The 20434-nt window shown below is 45.2% G+C and overlaps 2 protein-coding genes across 26 annotated transcripts in view; both read left to right on the top strand.

Annotated features, from left to right (window-relative positions):
• The first annotated feature begins 95 nt into the window (after positions 1 to 95).
• On the top strand, positions 96 to 4410 carry acsl5 (acyl-CoA synthetase long chain family member 5). Of its 2 annotated transcripts, none has more exons than XM_049759177.1 (21): positions 96 to 191; positions 516 to 572; positions 1047 to 1218; positions 1282 to 1393; positions 1460 to 1524; positions 1595 to 1696; positions 1754 to 1853; positions 1942 to 2120; positions 2189 to 2221; positions 2314 to 2365; positions 2457 to 2530; positions 2620 to 2697; positions 2775 to 2909; positions 2979 to 3113; positions 3173 to 3268; positions 3329 to 3490; positions 3558 to 3674; positions 3746 to 3889; positions 3951 to 4052; positions 4123 to 4194; positions 4263 to 4410. In XM_049759177.1, exons 3-21 carry the CDS (start codon positions 1063 to 1065, stop codon positions 4392 to 4394), a joined length of 2046 nt encoding a protein of 681 aa, XP_049615134.1. In that variant the 5' UTR covers positions 96 to 191; positions 516 to 572; positions 1047 to 1062; the 3' UTR covers positions 4395 to 4410. The 2 variants fall into 2 exon arrangements, with proteins under 2 accessions (XP_049615134.1, XP_049615132.1); XM_049759175.1 differs by having other exon boundaries at positions 102 to 191; positions 519 to 572.
• Positions 4411 to 5083: 673 nt separating this feature from the next.
• The window catches only part of LOC125991743 (ankyrin-3), a 40258-nt gene continuing 24907 nt past the window's right edge, over positions 5084 to 20434 (top strand). For 5 of the 24 annotated variants that reach the window (XM_049760100.2, XM_049760099.2, XM_049760095.2 and 2 more), the window contains exons 1-13: positions 12536 to 13103; positions 16572 to 16673; positions 16768 to 16866; positions 16937 to 17035; positions 17302 to 17400; positions 17469 to 17654; positions 17863 to 17886; positions 18714 to 18812; positions 19088 to 19186; positions 19273 to 19371; positions 19436 to 19633; positions 20013 to 20111; positions 20205 to 20303. In XM_049760100.2, coding sequence (XP_049616057.1) covers positions 12978 to 13103; positions 16572 to 16673; positions 16768 to 16866; positions 16937 to 17035; positions 17302 to 17400; positions 17469 to 17654; positions 17863 to 17886; positions 18714 to 18812; positions 19088 to 19186; positions 19273 to 19371; positions 19436 to 19633; positions 20013 to 20111; positions 20205 to 20303 — 1428 coding nt within the window. In that variant the 5' untranslated portion in view covers positions 12536 to 12977. Of the gene's footprint in view, positions 5248 to 9079; positions 9357 to 12535; positions 13104 to 15237; positions 15377 to 15533; positions 15744 to 16535; positions 16674 to 16767; positions 16867 to 16936; positions 17036 to 17301; positions 17401 to 17468; positions 17655 to 17862; positions 17887 to 18713; positions 18813 to 19087; positions 19187 to 19272; positions 19372 to 19435; positions 19634 to 19690; positions 19917 to 20012; positions 20112 to 20204; positions 20304 to 20434 lie in introns of those variants that run through there. The other 19 variants (XM_068649525.1, XM_068649523.1, XM_068649527.1 and 16 more) reach the window with 17 other exon arrangements.

Below are 20434 nucleotides of genomic sequence, written 5' to 3'. Positions count from 1 at the left end.
ACACACACACACACATATGCACACACACACACACTCACACACACACGTGCACAGGTGCAAGCACTCACAGGTGCTAATGAACACAAGTGAAGATGTGTGTGCATGTTGTGTGACATTAATGGTGGTCGCCAGGCCGCGTTTCCATCAGGGATCTTCACCCAACGCTCAAACATCTCTGCTTGTACCGCCAGGTAAGCAACAACACACAAACATGCAGTTTGCCGGACCCACAATATGAGTGTGTGTGTATTTTGCGATGTCTTTTAATTTTATAACACACCAGTTGTGTATTGGCTAATACAGACATGCTAGTCTCCAGATCAACTTTTGAAATATGTGTAAAAGACAATAAATATTGGGAGATGGTTCCTTTTTTTTTTTTTTTTATTGGCTGTAGGAAATAATTAAGTCGATAACGAGCCTCTGCTCGTGCTGCTTTATCACACGGACAAAGTTTAAAGGTCGCTCTGTGACTTTTATGACTACAAGTTCTTTTTCCTTCCTGTGAACGGAAGAAGAGGTGAGAAGAGGTTCTGCTTCGTGTCTACGCTGACAGGACCAGCCAAGGACTGGTAAGAAGATTTTGATGTATAGTAAATAATATTAATAACCCCCCCATCTTTTTTCTCAGGTGGTTTACACTTGCCAAATGTTAGTGGTGGTGTCCCGCAGGGGTCTGTTCTCAGACTACTGGTGTTTGTTCATGAGTGTGCTCACAGAACTCATTTAATTTTAAATATGCAAATTAGACTGTTCATTCAGAGATAAGGACAATAAATAAATAGTATGGTTTGGATTGTGATTGTTTTTACTGTTTTTAATAATAGTGTGAAATGGATTTTTATATAATCCGACAAATGGTGGGAAATGCATTTGCTCTTTCCGCTGACGCTTGTTGATTGATTTTTAATTCTTATCTGATGATTCATCTGACATTGACCAGCGTGACAATCTTGCGATTTACAGTTTCTTGTGCAAGGCGTCGACTTTGACCCCAATTCACCGAGTCGAAGCACTCCACCCTGACTCGACCTGTTTCTATTTAGAGTCTCCCAACACATCATGGAGTCCCTCATCCAGCTGCTCTTCTCGCCTCTTCCCACGCCGGCCGTCTTCTCGCTGTTCGCCTTGGCGGCCGCAACGCTCTTCTACCTCAACACCAGGCCCAACCCCCTGCGACCCCCTGCCGACCTCAATTGCCAAACCCTGGGCATCAAGGTATGACGCAACGACGCCTTTTTAAAATATTTCATCATGTGTTCGACATCTCCTTCTTCTTAGGATGGAGCTAGGAAGGTAGCCTTGCTCAAGGACAACAACAACCTGCTATCTTACTTCTATGATGACGCCAAGACTGTCTATGAGGTGTTCCAGAGAGGCATGAAAGTGTCAGGTAAGCAAAATAAAACCAGATTAAGGTGTTTTCATGGTTTCTAAAGCTCATTCTTGGTGTTGGCAGGTAATGGACCATGTTTGGGCTTCAGGAAAGCGGGAAGGCCATACCAGTGGCTCAGGTACAAGCAGGTAAAAAAAAAAATCACACCAGGTTTCAATCCAGTTTGAGGTAGAGCATTTAAACATCTACCTTTTGAAGGTGTCGGACAGAGCAGAGCATCTGGGTTCGGGGCTTCTTCAGAGGGGCTTGACGCCCACTCCTGAAACTTTCATCGGCATTTTTGCTCAGAACAGACCCGAGGTGAGCTAAAATGTTAGCGGGTTGCATATCCCTTGAGATTAATTTTTCTGTTTGTAGTGGATTATTGGTGAGCTGGCCTGTTACACCTACTCCATGGTGGCGGTCCCTCTGTACGACACCTTGGGTCCCGAGGCTCTGGTGTTCATTATCGACCAAGGTAATTGGACCTGCTGCTAATTACAGCTATTCTTTTTTAAAAATAATTTAGAGAATGAGGACAACATTTCACCTGTTCTGCATTTTAGCCGAAATCTCCACGGTGCTGTGCGACAACGAGAAAAAGGTCGAAGTTCTGCTGCAGAACCGTGAGAAAGGCCAAACACCTGCGCTCAAAACCATCATCGTGATGGACCCGTTTGACTCGGACTTGGCTGAGAGAGGAGCCAAATGCGGCGTGGATGTGGTTTCCATGCAGGCTGTGGAGGTATCACAAAAGTAATGGGACAGGCTGTTTAATGAGGGACTGGACTAGAGTTCTTTTGTGCTTTGCAGGCTGCAGGGAAAAGCCACCCTGAGAAGCCAGTGGTAAGCCATGTTTAGCAAAAATGTTTCACTAATTGTAGGATGCTAATTTCATGATGGCGCATGCTAAGAATCGCTCTGCTTGTCCATCACAGCCTCCAAAGCCGCAGGATCTTAGCATTGTCTGCTTCACTAGCGGAACAACAGGTGACCATAACTAACAGGATGTTATGACATTTTTTTTTTTTTTTAAATTTATTCATTTTTTTTTAAATGATTTTAATCTTATCTTTCAAAGGAAATCCCAAGGGCGCCATGCTCACTCACGAGAACGTCGTCGCTAATGCTGCCGGTGTCCTCAAAACCTTTGAGGTGTCTTTCCAATTTATTTTTTTATTTTTAAAATTTGAAATATGCGTACAAATTTAAACTGGAAAGCAAACTGTTTGTGTCCCCCACAGACGGCCATTGTTCCAAATACTGAGGATGTTAGCATTTCGTTCCTGCCATTAGCGCACATGTTTGAAAGAGTCGTGCAGGTAAGACGGTTAACTTAATGGTTTATTTAATTATTTCTCTCCCCCATGATTTTTTTTTTTTCTTTTTTTTTTCCCAGACTGTCATATATGGTGCTGGTGCTCGAGTCGGGTTCTTCCAGGGGGACATCAGACTACTGCCGGATGACATGAAGACCCTGCAGCCCACCATCTTCCCTGTCGTGCCGCGACTTCTCAACCGGGTGTACGATAAAGTAAGCTGTGCCTTGTGCTTGACTCATCACCTTTTTATTTATTTTATGTCTCCACTTATTCTTGTCCAGGTGCAGAGCGGTGCCACGACTTCATTTAAAAAATGGCTGCTCAACTTTGCGGTACAAAGGAAACTGGCTGAGGTGCGGGAGGGCATCGTCCGCAGCAACAGCATTTGGGACAAGCTCATCTTCCACAAAGTGCAGGTACGACTGGTTGCGACTGGACAAAACCTTGACCTTTACTGACCTGGCGATCTAATTAGGAGTCGCTTGGTGGACGAGTGCGAGTCATGGTGACGGGGGCGGCGCCCATCTCTTCTTCTGTGCTCGACTTCCTCAGGGCCGCGCTCGGTTGCCAGGTAACTAATGTAAAAGTTCACGTGACGATCGGTGCATCAATTCTGTTTTACATCTCGTAGATCTTTGAGGCGTACGGTCAGACGGAGTGCACGGCCGGCTGCACGTTCACCATGCCAGGAGACGCCACTTCGGGTCATGTTGGTGTGCCTCTGCCTTGTAACGTGGTGAAGTTGATGGATGTGGAAGAGATGAATTACTTTTCATCCAATGGTGAAGGCGAGGCAAGTTAAAAATGGAAGCATCAGTTATTCTTAGATGGATTGTTTAATCTTTTTTGGTCTTTTACAGGTTTGCATCAAGGGTACAAATGTCTTCAAGGGTTACTTGAAAGATCCAGAGAAGACCGCTGAAGCTTTGGATAAAGATGGTTGGCTCCACACTGGAGATATTGGCAAATGGATGCCAGTGAGGAATATGATCTTTTTTAAATTTTGGATTTACTTTGCACAACAATTAATCGGGGTCTTTTTGATCAGAGCGGAGTTCTGAAGATTATCGACCGCAAGAAGAACATCTTTAAGCTGGCTCAGGGTGAATACATCGCACCGGAGAAGATTGAAAACGTCTACGTGCGCAGTGGACCTGTGGCCCAAGTTTTTGTGCATGGGGACAGTCTACAGGTGAGACTGACATGAACGTGCATACATCAATCGGCCTCTAAAATTCACCTCCTCTCCCCAGGCCTTCCTGGTTGCAGTTGTGGTACCCGATCCAGAGGTCCTCCCAGGTTTGGCCAAAAACCTTGGATTCCAGGGATCCATTGAAGAACTCTGCAAAAACAAGGTAACACTACTGTGTGATTGTGAGAAATGTGATGACGTCTTTCATTGATACTTGTTTGGTGATCTTGCAGGAAATCAAAAAAGCTATTCTCTCAGACATGATCAGTCTGGGAAGAGAAGCTGGACTGAAGTCCTTTGAGCAGGTAACTACTACTCGGATGCAAAGCGTAATGTTTTAAACCTAACTTTGTGAAACGTCATCCCTGTGCAGGTGAAGGATGTGTATCTGCACCCAGAGCAGTTCACCATTGAGAATGGCCTCTTGACCCCCACGCTGAAGGCCAAGAGAGCTGAGCTGAAGTCTTTCTTCCACATGCAAATTGATCAACTTTATGCACAATAAATGAACTCCACTTAAAGCATGTTATTTCATTTCACTGCAGATGTAGTATTCACAGGAAGCATGCACGTTTCATGCAATAGGCAAATACTGCTCTCGTGTGGTAGAACATGGTAGCACTTAACATATAAGTTTGAATTTTTAGGAAGCTCGACCCCATGAAAGCATGAAGGCCCAGATTTTAACCCGTTATTACTTTATATACATTTTTATATTAAGTCTATTTGATAAAGACTCAAATGAAATTCAACAATAAAATAAAATAGCAATTTGTGCATTTGAGGGCACGCTATTTGAAAGGCTTATTTTATATTTATTAGTTTTTAAGAATTTAAATGAACACGGTAACAGATACATTAAAGTACAAATATGGAAAATGGATGAATGGACATTTAGAGGCAAATAATGGGTAAAATAATAGCTCATTAACTACCTTAAACATTTAAAATATATGCTTGACAAATGTATACGGTACTTCATAAACTATTTTCAGTTAAAGAGTATGGTAGATTTATCCAAGAAGTGAGTAAAGGTTTGTTTGGAAGGAATGGTTTGTTTATGTCCGGGGGGTGACGTCACAAGTCGCATGTGGACGTCTCCATGTGACCCGGATGAGTGGGAGTGTTGGGCCACTGATCCCGCAATTGACTGAAAGGAGGAGGAAGTAGTCACAACGTGCTTGTTCATCTGCCGGCTGACCCACTGAGGATCTCCGGCCAGTCGTTCCTCTCCGGACGCGCGGATCTCCTTTTCCCCCATTCCCGGTTTTTAGATGGAAGAGGATTTGATGGTGGAGGAGTTTCGTCACCTGGAAGCCAAAATGGCTTCTCACGCTACAGGTGTCCGCCGTTGGCAGGTAAGGAGACGACGTATCAGTTGTTTGTCTATTTTTAAAACAAAAATAACTCAAATGTTATTACAAATGTCGCCGTAGTCTGACTGTCAACAAATATTTAAATTGTTTAATTAAATTGAGTCTTCTGAGAGCTTACACACATGACATGAATTACTCGAGTGCGACTATAATGGGAGGCTCAACCATTTGGTACATTCACTCCATATTATCATGGTGTCTTTAACAGAAGAAAATGTTCGAGAAAAATAAATAATGCAGTTTAAAATAACCCCTCCATCATCATCCATCCATTTTTCTGCTGCACTTGTTCTCATTAGGGCCATCAGTGGGTTGAGTTTGACTGAGTCACTTGAGATGAGAGGCGGTGTGCACTCACATTTACATCCATTTATATTACAATTCCTAATTAAAATAAAACATTGTGGAAAAATGCATGTATATGGGAAATAAAATGGGAAAACAGTGGTTTTCCCATAATGCCCCAAGGTGCAAGTGTTTCACGCTAGTCCTGGTTAATCATCACTTTTCATTGGAGTTAATGTTCATTGTTTTAGGTGTCATTCTGTACACTCTGACCTGTTTTTTTTTTTTTTTTTGACAATACAAGTGTGCTGACAGAAGCTTTTTCGTGATCTATCTATCTATGGCTTATCTGTCTTTTGCTGTTTGGATCTCGGTAATTGTTCTTTCTTAGGGCAATTGCTGTTCGAAAGTCTTAGAAAGTCAAACAAGTGTCACGTGCAAAAATAAAAATGTCTGTTTTTGTGTCAGAATCAGAGCTGTCGTAAAAGTCGAAGTTTGTCAGTCTGTGTGGTTTAATGGTTGACCACAGGTCGTTGAAGGCCGCTAGCATTAGCGCTAATGGCCGCAAATACCAGAACGCTCCACCTGTGACTCTGAGGCAAAAACCAATCACTGAGCTTGTCGATATGGGATTCTTAATCAATAGATGAATCGGTCAGCCATTTTGAGATGAGGTAAGCAGGAAACTTCATTTCTTGGCTTTCTAAACGCTGAGCCTTCACACTTTTGACAAGGGCCACGAAAGCTCACGAGCGGGCGCACAAAAGCTCCGGCCGTTGTGTTTGGATTTACATCTCCGGAGCTATTCACAGTCGCCCGCCCTCATTGTGAGGAGAAAAGTCTCGTTGCGCTGATTCAGCACGTCGCTTCGTTGGTGGCGGCAGCGGCGGCGAGTGCCTCTCCGTGCCGGCTATTGTCATGGAACCAGTAAACACCAGCTCAGCTCTGGCGAGCTAACGTCACTAGACAACGAAGTTAATTGTCTTCACTTCCTGTTTTCCCTTTTGAATTTAAAGAGCAAATGAATTCCTTCTGAAGTACTGCCGATTTAATAAAAAATATTGACAGGTTATGATTGTGTATCCATAATAAGACAGAAAAGCAAGGATAAATAATAATTTTCTGTAATGATAGTTTGTCAAAGTGCTGGGTTGAAACCACGTCTGACGCCATTTGTGCCGAGACAAAGACCTATTGTAAAACATGGAAAGTCTCTTTGTGACTCATGTTTGTGTGTCTGCTTTATCTCACTTGTCGAGTGTGTGTGTGTGTGTGTGTGTGTGCACGCTCGCGAGGGATTCCTCCTCTGCTGCGTAAATGAGCTTCTTTTATTCCACGATAACCTTTCGTCCCGCCGTGGCGTTTTGGAAAAGGAGTCACTTCAGGGTCGAGGAATCCTCGACAAAGAGCCGTTTGCTTCTTCCTGATTTCTCTGATGTGGTTTCCATGGAGACAAACTTGTTGTTATTTCCATGGGCATCCACAGTAGTGTTGCCGTGGCAACCAAATACACGTAAAGTTGTTTCCTCTTGGCCGGATGCGTGTAGCTAGCATGAAGTATTAGCATGTGTAGCATCACATGGGAGCTGTCAAAACAATAACGCTTAGGATGTTCTTGCGTAACAGGAAGACGTCTGCCGATATGTCCATTAAGGGCGACCGCGAGATAGAACGCCATTAATTACCACTAATGGACGCCTCAAAGGACAATATTTTGTTTGTGCCGCTTGTTGATGACGCTAATTACACGCAAATTAGCATCGCATACTTGCATGCATGTAATATGCACGTAATTTGGAATATGTATACTCGATGATGCTCGCTTCCCGTTTCTCATGGTGGTCTGCACGCTGAACGTTTGTCAGTTGATGCTTTGCCCTCAGGCGACACACACACACACACACACACACACAGGCACACACAGTGAGAGTTGCTGGCAGAGAGATGCATGTCGTAAAGAATCACTCTTGTTCTTTGCAATCCGAATGGAAGCCTGTAAAAGAGGACTGTGTTTCTGGCTCACTTTCTATAAAGGATCTTTTATTGTGTAGTGTGACTCCATCACCATTTGGCCTTTCGCTGGTACTGGTTAATGGAGGGATGGTGTTGATTACACCGTCTGATACAAGCACAAGCTCTGTGGGAATGGAGAAGAAAGTCATCATTCTGAGAGTCCCGTCCCGATTAAAATGATTGATAGGCATTTTTTAAATACCCCAAAGATGACCTCATCGGAAATCCGGGGAAATATTTGTGCGGTGTGTTCCTAATATTCTGGATGGGCGAATACCGATACCAGATATCAATATCAGGCCGAGATTAGCTTTATTTTATTTGAATCGGGTACTCGTGAAGGCTTCCGATACCAGACACCAATACAGCGGCACTTTATCGAACCGACATCTGCCAGACGACGAGCACTATTAGCGACGCGCTAGCACTTACAAACCTGTTTGTCACCCCAACCACAGGCCGGTTCTGACCGCTGTATCGTGCAGCACTTAGCATACGCGTGTGTGGAAAGCCACTCCCGGTTTCCCCACAAAGCCTTTTATGGTGGACTGCTATCATAAAAGTATTGTGTTACCTGAGTGCTTGTTGTCTTTGTGTTTGGATTGTGTTGAAACTGGCTCGGGCCTGTCTTGCATGTGAATTAAAGAGGTGTATTTTGAAGGGAATTGTTGTTGCCGTGTCAAGATGTGGCCACTAGATGTCAGACTGGCTTCTATTCTAGTTGGGCGTGCTCCAAGATGGTCTTGATGAGAGAGAGAGACGGATGAAGCACCATGAAAATGTCAAATCATGATTATAGTGCGCCAAATGATCAGTGCTATCGTCAGGATTAGCATGATGTTGTGAATGAGGTACATTTGTTGACTAATATTTATAGAAAAATGTTAAATAAAATTGTAATAAAAAAATCTGGAAAAATATCACTGTAAAAGATGAAAAACAGTAATTTTTTTAGGAGTAAACAAAAATATCAGAAAAAATACATGTTCAATTGAAATACAAAAAAATATTAGAAATTAATTTCAAAAATTGGCAAATGTCACAAAAGAATACAAAATATTGGACCAAATAATCACTAGTTAAAATGTTAGAAAAATATTGAGACCCCCAAAAATAAACAAACACATAACATCAATTAAAGAGGATGTCCTGAGCTCCTGTTTCTTTGCTGGCTTGGTATGCAATAATGCTGAGCAATGAGGAGAACGTGCTTGGCGTCACTTCTTCAGACTGCAAACCAGTCTGCGCTGAGTCAATAGTGCCTCTACTGGTGGCAGCCGACGTGCGCGCTTCATCATGCCTCATCCATCAACTCCGCCCAATCATCCAAAAAGAACTGATCTTCAAAATGAGTCTAATCAATTAGTAAATAAAAAAATATATAGCAATGAGCTGCTTGTTGCTATATCCTCTCCCACTTGTGGAGTGTGTGTGTGTATATATGTGTGTGTATGGTGTGTGCGTGAGAGAGACGCGCCGAGAAAGAGCGAGAAGGCGTCGCTCCTGGTTCCGCCCAGTCCAGTCAGTCCGCCTCGTTGGCTGGTGTATGCGCGCCACTCTGTGTGCGTGTATGTGTGTGTGTCTTTACCACACACACACACACACACACATGCACGTCTTTGTACTCATCCATGCTGGATTAGAACCTCTTATTATTGTTTTCCTTTTGGGGTGCTTTTCTTGGGGATGTAAACAAAGGGCCCCCGGGGACCCTCACGGCGGCCGCCATGAGCGAGGAGGTTCGGGAAAAGGCGGCGGGCAAGTCGGCTCAACGCAAGAAGAAAGGAAAGAAGGTAGAAAGAGGCTCAGTGTTTTTTCAAATGTCACTCTTTTGTGCGTTTTTGTTGATGGACATTTTGGTTGCCCCCGCCCGTCTCGGTTTTAACAACTTGAAACCTTTTTAGAAGCATAAAAGTGAGAGTGCAGGTGTGACTCACTTCTATTGACATGCTCTTATATACATACGTATGTGTGTTTGTAGGAGTGTGTGTGCGTGTGTGTGTGTGTGCGCCCCACTGATGAGGATTTATAGTTGTGCGTTAGCTACCGGGGTGTGTTCAGCTCGCGCGGCTGATGCAGCAGCAGCCTGTTGATGCCAAAAAAAAAAAAAAAAAATGCTCATCATGGAGTCTCCACTTGGCCTCTGATGACTCCAAGAAGATGGCATGAAGCCATTTAAAACGTTTTTTTTTTTTTTTTAATCTTTAAATCTCTCCGCCGGGTCTGATTGATGTTCTTTTAAAATATTGGAGGGGGGGGGGGTTGCTGGCCAAGAATGGTTGTTCTGTAGCATTTATTTGTTTAGTCAGCTCTTTCTGTCCCACACCCACCCAGACATCCTTAAGCTCCAACGCTAATTAAAATGCTTAAGAAAAGAAGCTCGAGCTTGACTTGAATGAGGGAGGCGGTCATTTTGTGTTAGCGCACTTTGCAAACGATTGATTCAAACACACAAATGTGGACATGGCTGGATTATGTAAGATGGCTGCCCACGTTTAGCCCTTGGCGTGCCACAAACCTCCCATGTCATACATCCTCTCATTTTTTTTTTTTTTTATCTTCCACATCAAACTTGTCCAAACAGGCCTTTTTGTTTTCCCAAATTGTGGTAGAATTCGTATACAGCTAGTTCGGTCCAGCATCTGATCGCTAAGTAGACAAATCAATAGGTGACCATGAACAGACCCAAAATACAAACGTGCTTATTATTCAGCATTCTTCTATCTTGGCCAACGAAGCAGCTCGCCGCAGAAGCGAGCGGCTGATATTCCGGCGGGTGAGCGTTCTTGCCAGCGTGCCAACATATTGTTTGTTTGTGCCGAGCAGGACGCTTGGCCGGGATCCGTCCACACTTCCCCGGGAACCGGATGAAGCCCCGGTGGGCTCGTGCGTCTTTTCTACTTCTGACTTCCCATCGCACGTGGGTAACTGTGGAGGTCCTGCCGTGGAGCTCAGAGAGGGGCAGAGCGGTAGCAAGAAGGTGTCTTGACAGTTCCGCGAATAGGCTAATGGACCTCGGTCGTCATGGCGACGGGAGTGTGCCAAGGGTGATGTCAGCGCTTTTAGAGAACAGGCGTCCATTTCTGTTTCCCGGCATATTTATCTGACGCGCTTGTGTTTACTTCCAGCCCCCCCAAAAAATATTCATAAAATGATTTTTTTATCAAAGGTGGCCTTCGTGTTTCCCCTCCCGTCACCTCCCCATCATCTTGCCAGCCGCCACAGGCCTTGTTGCGTTGCCATGACAACTTGCCAAGGTGTCGTTTTCTGTGCGTGCCCGGCTGAGTCAGACCGGGCCCCTCATCCTGACTGGATTACCATGAGCTATCAGCATCTCGAAAAGGAAAAGTTCATGTCTAATTAACCTTCATCATGTCACCCAGGGGTTACGATTCCGTGGAGATTAGCGCTTGGAAAGGCTGCGGATTTGTTGTCACAAGTCAAAGAGATAAAAGTGTGCTTTTACAATCCCGAGTAATTACACATCATCCCCATCAGCGCTTGTGCGTACTTGTTAAACCCAAGGAATGTGAACTAGCCCGGAAAAGAAAGATGGATTTTGCTAGAACTTCAGACTAGGGCCTTTTTTTTTGGACTTGGAATTCACCATGACAGGGATCTAGTTGTCGGCGTGGAAGGACGCGGGGTGTGAAGGTGCGCGTGACGCGGTCGGCTCGATACGGCGAAGGGATACGCTGCACTCGGAGCAGTGCTATTTTTGTGGCTGTGTAAACCGTTGCCAGGGAGACGGCTGGCAGGGTGCCCGGCAGGAGAAGCCCACCTCCAGACAGACGCACACAATGATAGACAGACAGACAGATACAATTATGTCTGGTTTTCGCTTCCATTTTGTTTTAATGTCATCTCTTAGTGCTTTCCATCCGCGTCTCCAAACACCAAATGGGACAAATTGTGTTGTTGTTTTATCTGATTTTAAAATGTCCATTTGCAGTTAAGTGCCTCGGCTTGGATGTGAAGTGGCTCTCAGGGGAGGTTGCCAGAACATGTGTGGGCAACCTTTTGTGCTCAAGAACCACATTTAGTTCCCATTTTTATGGTCCTTAATGCAATGCCTCCCTCTAGCGGTCAAATAGTACATTACAGCCAACCATTTTTTTCCCCAAGCCTGCTGTTTCTCTTTTGTTATTGTCTGGCAGTGGGCGGGACCTTCCGTTCCAAGCGGCCGGTCGCTTTCCTCTGAACCAATAGGAAGCCGACTCTCTTGTGACGTCATCCCCGCATGCTGCCAAGGTGTTTATATTATGAAGGGGGGCTGCAATCCCCAGACATGAGCTTATAGCACCCATGCACCCCCGCACACACACACACACACACACACGTATTGCTCAACAAGAAAGCATATTTAATGGATTAAAATAATAGTCATAAATTTGATTGATGCTTGAGGGAATCATTGTCATGAAGCTTTCTCCCTCCTGGAAAAGCGGCTAATTGCATTGAACTCTAACAATGCCTCAAGGTCACCTCCACTTAATCGCAGCATCTATCAATATCTCATGAATAATTCATGAGGATGTGAATAATTGATCCTTTAATTCACTGGAATTGCATATTATTTTGCTTCCAACGCTCATTATTTGGTGGTCTATTTACGCTCAGTCTTACGTTGCTGTTTTTTACGACTACTCACTACAATCTGGAGTGCGTTGCCAAGTTGTGACATCACAATTTTAAGACCTTCTGGTTACTTGGTGAAATTGTCCAGGAGTTGAACTTTTGCAGATCTGGTGAAGTGCATGCACCACATGCACGGATCTGCACATTAAAATGAATGCAGAATGTTAAGACAGCAGTGACAGCGTCCTCCATTGTAGTGTCTCCATTAAGTGTCTGATGTTACCAAGCAGAGGTTCTTCTTCACCCCCCCACCACCCCCTTGCCCCTCCCTTCGAAGCCCCCTCCAGCCTCTCCCTTTCTATCCTCCCACCTCTCGCTCTCTTTCTCAACCTCTTTCCCGCCGCCGTTTCCATCCCGCTCATACGTCCCGTCGAGACAAACTGGAGCGGATGGCTCGTGTCGAGCTCAGGTGCTTCCAGGGGGGCGCCAGGAACCAGTCTGCATCCCCCTCCTCATCAGCACGCCATGCGGCTTGAGCTTCTCTGTGGATGTGAGGACCTCCACTCGGGATGTTTTTACAAGAGGACAATCCTACTCGGAGATGATTTTATGCTTTTTTAAAAAAAAATGTTTTTTTTTTTGAGGTGGGGATGAAGGACAGATTTGAGCAGGATCTCCAGGGGAACATCCCGACCCCGAGCACAAAAGCTAATTGACAACCAGGAGGAGGTGTGCCATCCACCTCCACAAAAAAAGGGAAATCATCAGGAGTGGGTGGAGAAGATCCCTCAGCAGCACTGTTCTCGCCCACCTGTGTGGATTAAGCGGCAGACGGCATGGCGCACGCCGCCTCGCAGCTGAAGAAGAAGGCGGATGAAAACCTTGTGGCGGCCGAGGAAGAGCGGGAGAAGGAGCGTAAGCGGGCCAGGAGGAGGCAACGAGGAGGAGACGTGAAGAAAAAGGTAGAAAGGGAGGAAGATGGAGGGCTGTGTTTTGGTTGGGGCGACGGAGGAAAGAGGACAGGCTGATATTTTAGGCACTTGGGTGCTATTAATATTTCCGTCGGTGTATTGTGTCCTCATTACGAATTGAACAAATTGTCGAAATGCAACGTCGGTTGCCGTCATCTCTCGATGATGGACTTTGGACGCGTCTGTCTGTGCACGAGGCTCGTGCTGGAAGCAGTCACGCCCTGCGCTTCGCCGCGTGTCACATTAGTGCGCGTGTGCGTGCAACCTGGACGGCAAAGTTAGAAACACGAGGTGGCTAATACCGGATGGGCTATAATCAATAATCTTTTTACTTGAGTGGCAGTCTGACCTTTTCGACTTCAAGGTCGAAAATGAGAATTGACGGGAAGAACATGTTGCTGTGTCACTGTTGTGTCTAAGCGTGTAGTTGTGACATCATCAGTGAGCGTGGTAGTGGAGCCGTGTCTGCTATGCCAGGATTAATCCATAGTCGTCTGTCCCAGGACGCTTCTTCTTGGCACCGTGATGGAAAAATGATCCTCACTATCTCCTCCCTGTGCCTCATTTAGGTTTTTTTTTTAGCCTTACTTTACCTCTCGCTCTCTCTTTTTCTCTCTACACCTTTCTCTCTTTGGGCTACAGCGGGAAAGTCACAATATTAGGAACAGCTGTCACTAGAATGAATTGCCTTAAAGTTGCATTTTTAGTTTTTTTGTTTATTTAATTTATTTATTTATTATATATTATTTTATTTTATTTCCAAGCCAATTATATGAAATGACTTGCAGCTTGAAACCTCTTCCACCAGGCGTCCATCTTCTCTTTTTGTGTTTTCTGAGAGCAAAGTCATGCAAGCTCTCTTTTGGAGCGGGGGCTATGAATTATAGAAGACTTCCATTACAGGGCGGAGGATACACGGGTCGCGGCGGGGCGGTTGATCGAGGAAACTAGTCAGCAGTGGACTGTAAATCCAAATGCAAAAAGTTCTGACGGGTTTGGAACTGCAGAAACGGTCAAATAAAACACCCAATTTGTGTTGCTTTTTCTTGTGTTGTGCTTACATGTAGCACCGCACACATTCCTGTCAAGTCTGTGTGTTTTTTGTCTTTATTTATTCATGATTGCCCTGCCTCAGAGGAGATTAACCCACGGCTGCACCACAGCAGCAGATCCTAACCCAGTTTTTTGTTCTACTTTGATATTGTAGTTCTATATACAATATTTACCTTCACTTCTTAACCCAGGGAGGGGCTGATGCTGGTGTCTGGTAAACATGGCCGCCTGCTGGCAATGCAGCAAAGCGTCACGGACACAAACTGCTCCGACACACTGTCCGCCGTTCGATGCCGCCGTGCAAAAAAAGAGGAGGTGTATGTTTTATAGACGCCCTGCGCGCGTGTGAGTGTTTTTAATCCTCCTCCATCGGAAGCTGAAGAGCCGGGACTGCGGTAGCTCGCCGGCCAATCAGATCGCAGGGTTTCAACTAGCAGTCAGAGGCAGGACTAAACACACACTCACACACACACATATACACACACCTTTTTTTTTTTTTTTACCCTATTCCCATCCAAGATGATTTCATAACATTAAAGCGGTATTACATGCATTTTTATTGCTCACTATTCACAGTGAGATGTTTATATATTTAAAATACACTGCCTGAAGTCCCCGTAGGAAATAAAAGTAGATAGTAGAAAAGGATGTTTCATTCATAACACTCTGCGTTCGTAAATACTAAAATGATAAACACCAAGCGGAAAGTTCCGCAACATTTCCGCAGCAAATTTTAGGAGCCGGCGTTTCCATGGCAACCTCTTGCTCGATCATAGTTGCTTGTCATAAAATGCTGGAGGATGGATCATTCATGTGTTGGCCCATAAATATTAATTTGTTATTGCAGAACATATTTAAATGGATGAAAAATAACGATTAAAATAAAAATGATTATTATAATTGGCACCCCAGCCCATTTCGGGCCCTATAACTCATTAGTCTCCTCGAAAGTATTTTGCTCCTTCAATACCTGAAAGGATCTTCTAAATCCTGCTAATCTGTTTGACCTCAAAGCCTCATCTGCTGCTTTTCTGCAGTTGTGTCCGTCTGCACTATTTTGGACTGTGCGAGTAAGGTGAGCCAAGCTCCACATTTTTCTTCATCCATGCCAAACCCGAATGGGGCCTAGCCAAGTCCAAACCCGACACTAAGGTGGTCTTTAATGGAGGTGATTTAGATTGCGGCAGTACTCACCAAAGCAGCAGATGTCGGTGAGTGATACCGGATGCTGTTTTGCATACGCTGTCCCTTTAACAAGGAAGTGTCACAAAATTAGGATCACATTATTTGTTTATATTTTAATCTCTGTCATACTTTCTGTAAACACTATTTTGTATCACTAGTTAAGATTAGCACCGGAACTCCTGACTTTCGACGACTGGACTTTCTCACTGCATGCTAGGTATTTTTAGCTTTGACATAATGCCCCTACCTCTCTCTCTCTCGACCACTCTCTCTCTCTCTTCCTCATCAGTCAGCCAGTGTAGTGCTAGCTAGCAACCGGCGCTCGGGTTTCACACTCTCTGCCGCAGGCTGAGGATCAACATGGCCGTGGAGGAGGTGGTCGACTATCCCGTGGTAAGACTTCATCTTTGGGTGGGAGCATGAGATGGACCCCCACCCCGGAGACCGGTCGAGACATTTAAGGCCCATTACGGGGTCGTTTTTGTGGGGGTCGTGGTGCTCTGCAGTGGCGCTGCCTCGCTGCAGCCTTGAACCTGCATACGTCCCACATCAGGATGAGGAGGATGATGTGTTTTGATTTGGGTGCATGATGACAGACACGCATGGAGGTAAACACCTGACCTTGGTAGGCAAGCTCTGCTTGGTTAAGTGAATGCTGCAAAAAACAAGCAAACTTGAAGGTGACTTTTTGGTGGGTCTCATCATGGTTGACATGCCTAGCAAATAACATAGCTAAGAGAAACTGGCTTTATGTTGAATTTTTTTGTCAAGCTATGTGTGACCTTGTGGAGTTATTTGAGTTTCCTGTTTTAAGTCATCAAACGTTGGCGCTAATTTGAACCTGGTACAATAATAATTCAAATATGCTAGCAATCAGACAAAATTGGTTTTGATGGACACTAAAATTCAAAATGGCTTCTTCAAAGCAATATGGCGGACATTTTTTTTTGTTTATTTTCTTACGATAACATTTGTGGCGTGTAAACATGTTTGATGTTTGTTTGCTGGCATATGTCCTACTGGAATGTTTGTTGAAAGAGCCAAGGTTGCATTCTTGGGATATCTCAAGTTTCATCGGAAGGCTTCAGGGTGGGCATGAACAAGGTCACGCCACTCATGTTGTGTTCATCTTGTCGTCCAGAGTCACCTTGTCGAGTTGATCAGCTGAAACCGCGTAAATAAAAGTTAACAGTGTTTAAAATGTCAAGTTTTGTTTTGCAGACGGACGTGAATGCTTGTTACCTACGAGCAGCTCGCGCCGGCAACTTGGAGAAAGCGTTGGACTACTTGAAGAATGGCGTGGACATCAATATTTGTAATCAGGTACGTTTTTAATCCTCACAATTTAAAGTGATATTTGTCACCATGACAACAAGGGATGGGCATAAATGAACCAAATTCTGAATTGTGTCTACAGAATGGTCTCAACGCGCTCCACTTGGCTTCCAAAGAGGGCCATGTGGAGGTGGTGGCCGAGCTCCTTCAGCAGGGAGCCAACGTGGATGCTGCCACCAAGGTGCGTCACATCCCCAAAATAAGGCTAAATTGTACATGCACTCACATTTTTTATTTTTTTTTTCTTCCAGAAAGGCAACACGGCGTTGCACATTGCGTCTCTCGCCGGCCAGATGGAAGTGGTGAAAGAGTTGGTGACGCACAATGCTAACATCAACGCGCAGTCGCAGGTAATCAGCTAACATAAACTAAAAATAACAAATGAATTCATTTTTTTAAGGCTTTTATACTGCTAACATTTTAGCGTGAAGATATGTAAATGTTATGACACATGTGCGTACATGCACACGCACACACTTGTGTTATCAGGTGCTAGCTATGTAGAGAGGTGACGCTATGTGTAAGGAGAGTGTGTGATATGCCGCACCATAGACAGAGTGATTTAAAAAAAAAAAAAAAATTGGATTTTATAACCTAATAATCTTTTTGGTTCCAGAATGGCTTCACGCCACTGTATATGGCGGCGCAGGAGAATCACCTGGAAGTGGTGCACTACTTGCTGGAACACGGCTCCAGTCAGAGCATCGCCACCGAGGTGAATACGCAAATCGACTAAAGGAAGACGAGTAAATTAACTCACGCTTTCACGGCTTGTTTCCGCAGGATGGTTTCACTCCGCTAGCGGTGGCGCTGCAGCAGGGCCACGACCAGGTAGTGTCCCTGCTCCTGGAGAACGACACCAAGGGCAAGGTGCGCCTCCCCGCGCTTCACATCGCCGCCAGGAAGGACGACACCAAAGCCGCCGCCCTTCTTCTGCAGAGTGACCACAACGCCGACGTGGAGTCGAAGGTAGGCCAATGGCCATCTTTTCTTTTTGCTGATCAGAAGGAAGCGACGTCGCGGTGTCCACTCGTGCGTCCGCTCTCGTTTTTAGTCATTTCATGGAGTGCGTACCCATCCCGCCGCTTGGTGCCGCCATGGTGTCGCTGTCGTCGTGGTACTCTAACCACCCCACATTCTTTCTTGCCCCGTTCCCCCTTTGACCTTCTGTTTCTAGATGATGGTGAATAGAACAACAGAGGTACACACATTCTCTTGCTCTAATCTTCCTCTCTCCTCCCCCACTTCTTCCTCCTCCCCCATGGTTTCATCGCAAAGCCTTCAGGCTGCTAGCATGAACGCTAAATGCTAGCATGGAAGCTTTTGCAGACTCACTTTTTGTGCACCGGAAGCCTGCATCTCATTTACACTTGTGTGCGAGTGCGTGTGTGTGTAAGCTAGTGTAATTAAAAAAAGTATTTTGCGCCGTTGTGGGTGTGAACAGTCGACTGAATTTGCTGCCATCAATGCGGCTAATCTCATTTCTTTTTAATGTGGTTCATATCTGTACGGAAAAGGACTAGAGAACTGTTTACTTTGTAACATGTACGCAACAGGAATATTTTTCAGGTCAAATTGTCTTTTTCTTAGCAGGAACTTACTTTCACTTTTGTTTCCGGGAGTGGTCAGAAAAGTCACTAAATAGGGTCCAGTGAAAAATTAGTTGGCAACAACTCCTACTATTTCGTTCTCGATATTTCAAGCTGATAGTCTCTTTTAGTCTTTAACGTTTGTGGCAAATGCATGCTTTTCTGCATGTATAGATTTCTGATTTAATTCTAGTTATAGCTTCTGTTGCAGCCTGTTACCAACAACTAAAAAAAAAAAAAAAACTTTTATGTTCTTGCATGCTTTTCAATTATCAGCACCCAATGCACTTTATGTAAAAAAAAAAAAAACAACACGTTCCTGAGCTTGCTGCAGCTTTGCCTCGCATTGTGCCCTGCTCACACAGGAAAAACTTTCTTGCCGCATTATTTTAACGATTTCTTTTTTTTTTTTACGTGCGTCCTCCTGCGCCCGCCTCAGAGTGGCTTCACGCCTCTCCACATCGCCGCTCACTACGGCAACATCAACGTGGCCACGCTGCTGCTCAACAGAGGCGCCGCCGTGGACTTCAAGGCACGGGTTAGTGTAATTGTGTGTGTGTGTGTGTGTGTGTGTGTGTGTGTGTGTGTGTGTGTGTGTGTGTACACTTGTATTTGTGACACAAGTATGTGCCAGCTGTCTGTGTCACTCTGCAAAAGAACACTCGTGTTGCACGTACTTTTTCAGTCGTCCTATATAGACAAATCTATAAGGAGTCTTCAGAACCAAAATGTAAAATAAGACTTTGGGTGGTTTTCACCTAAAGTCCGCTCACCCGCTACCCCCAAAAATTTGACATCATGTTTTGTCTCCAGAATGACATCACGCCACTGCACGTGGCCTCCAAGCGTGGGAACGGCAACATGGTGCGCCTCTTAGTGGAGCGAGGAGCCAAGATAGATGCACGGACTAAGGTCTGTACGCGCAATTATGCTAACATGCTAACAGGCGTTTGTCATTATGGAAAGAAAAGTGTAAAAAAAAGTGTTTGATGCCTCAGGACGGCCTGACGCCGCTACACTGCGGAGCCCGCAGCGGCCATGAGCAGGTGGTGGAGATGTTGCTCAGCAGAGGTGCTCCCATTCTCTCCAAGACCAAGGTAAAGCGTCAGAGCAACCTTCCGCGTGACACTTAGCAACACGCTAAGACCTCTCCCCGCCCAGAACGGTCTATCGCCGCTCCACATGGCGACACAAGGCGACCACCTCAACTGCGTGCAGCTGCTCCTGCACCACGACGCACCCGTGGACGACGTGACCAACGACTACCTGACGGCGCTCCACGTCGCCGCCCACTGCGGGCACTACAAGGTGGCCAAAGTCATCGTGGACAAAAAAGCCAACCCCAATGCCAAAGCTCTGGTGAGGAAGCAGATTTTTTCTTTTTTTTTTTAATCATCATTTTACTTTTACTGGTGACTTCGTTGAGCGGCTGTCCCAGAGGGAGACAGCCGGTTGTGTAACGAGAGATGTCAGGGTGTGGTTAAAGAGCCCGGCAGGGTCCAGAGTAAAGAAAAAAAAAAAAAGTGGCATGAAGTCATTGGATCGAGCTACTCGAAGCAGGAAGAAGAGAGGAGAGCGCAAACTCTTTGCATTCACTGGGAATTCTTTCCACGCGAGCTCCTCGTCGTGGGGGGAAGAAAAAGTAGCGTGTGGATTTTTCCATACGCTGTTCCAGCTGCGTTTTTCTTTTTCCCGGATCGTTTGTTTGAAGTCGTCTTTGTCCTCGCTCTGCTTGTAGAATGGTTTCACGCCGCTGCACATCGCCTGCAAGAAGAACCGGGTCAAGGTGATGGAGCTCCTGCTCAAGCACGGCGCCTCCATACAGGCTGTCACTGAGGTATGTCGGACATTTAGAATGCAAAAGTATTGGGACGCGGCACTGAATGAATCAAAAAGGGGAGTTTTACATTTAAATATGATGTGATACCAGTCCGGCCTGACTCCCATCCACGTCGCGGCGTTCATGGGACACGAGAACATCGTCCACCAACTCATCAACCATGGCGCCTCACCTAACACCAGCAATGTGGTGAGTAAGAAAAAAATTGAATAAGTTCATTGGGCTAATTTTCTTTGGATAAGTTTGATTTTCATTGTTTTATTTAGCTAGTGCGGGAAAAATCCTCAAATATTCCATTTTAACCTGAGAAAAATAGTCCA

The sequence above is a fragment of the Syngnathus scovelli genome, chromosome 21, assembly GCF_024217435.2.
Source record: "Syngnathus scovelli strain Florida chromosome 21, RoL_Ssco_1.2, whole genome shotgun sequence".
NCBI classification, from domain to species: Eukaryota; Metazoa; Chordata; class Actinopteri; order Syngnathiformes; family Syngnathidae; genus Syngnathus; species Syngnathus scovelli.
Note: the sequence above shows the minus strand (reverse complement) of the source record. Positions and strands in the feature narration are given on the sequence as shown.

Excerpts from the sequence above, each read along its gene's own strand:
- acsl5 (XM_049759177.1), top strand. The coding sequence starts at position 1,063 with ATGGAGTCCCTCATCCAGCTGCTCTTCTCGCCTCTTCCCACGCCGGCC. Across the intron at positions 3,890-3,950 it reads TGCATGGGGACAGTCTACAG|GCCTTCCTGGTTGCAGTTGT; the intron begins GTGAGACTGACA and ends TCCTCTCCCCAG. Across the intron at positions 4,195-4,262 it reads GACTGAAGTCCTTTGAGCAG|GTGAAGGATGTGTATCTGCA; the intron begins GTAACTACTACT and ends ATCCCTGTGCAG.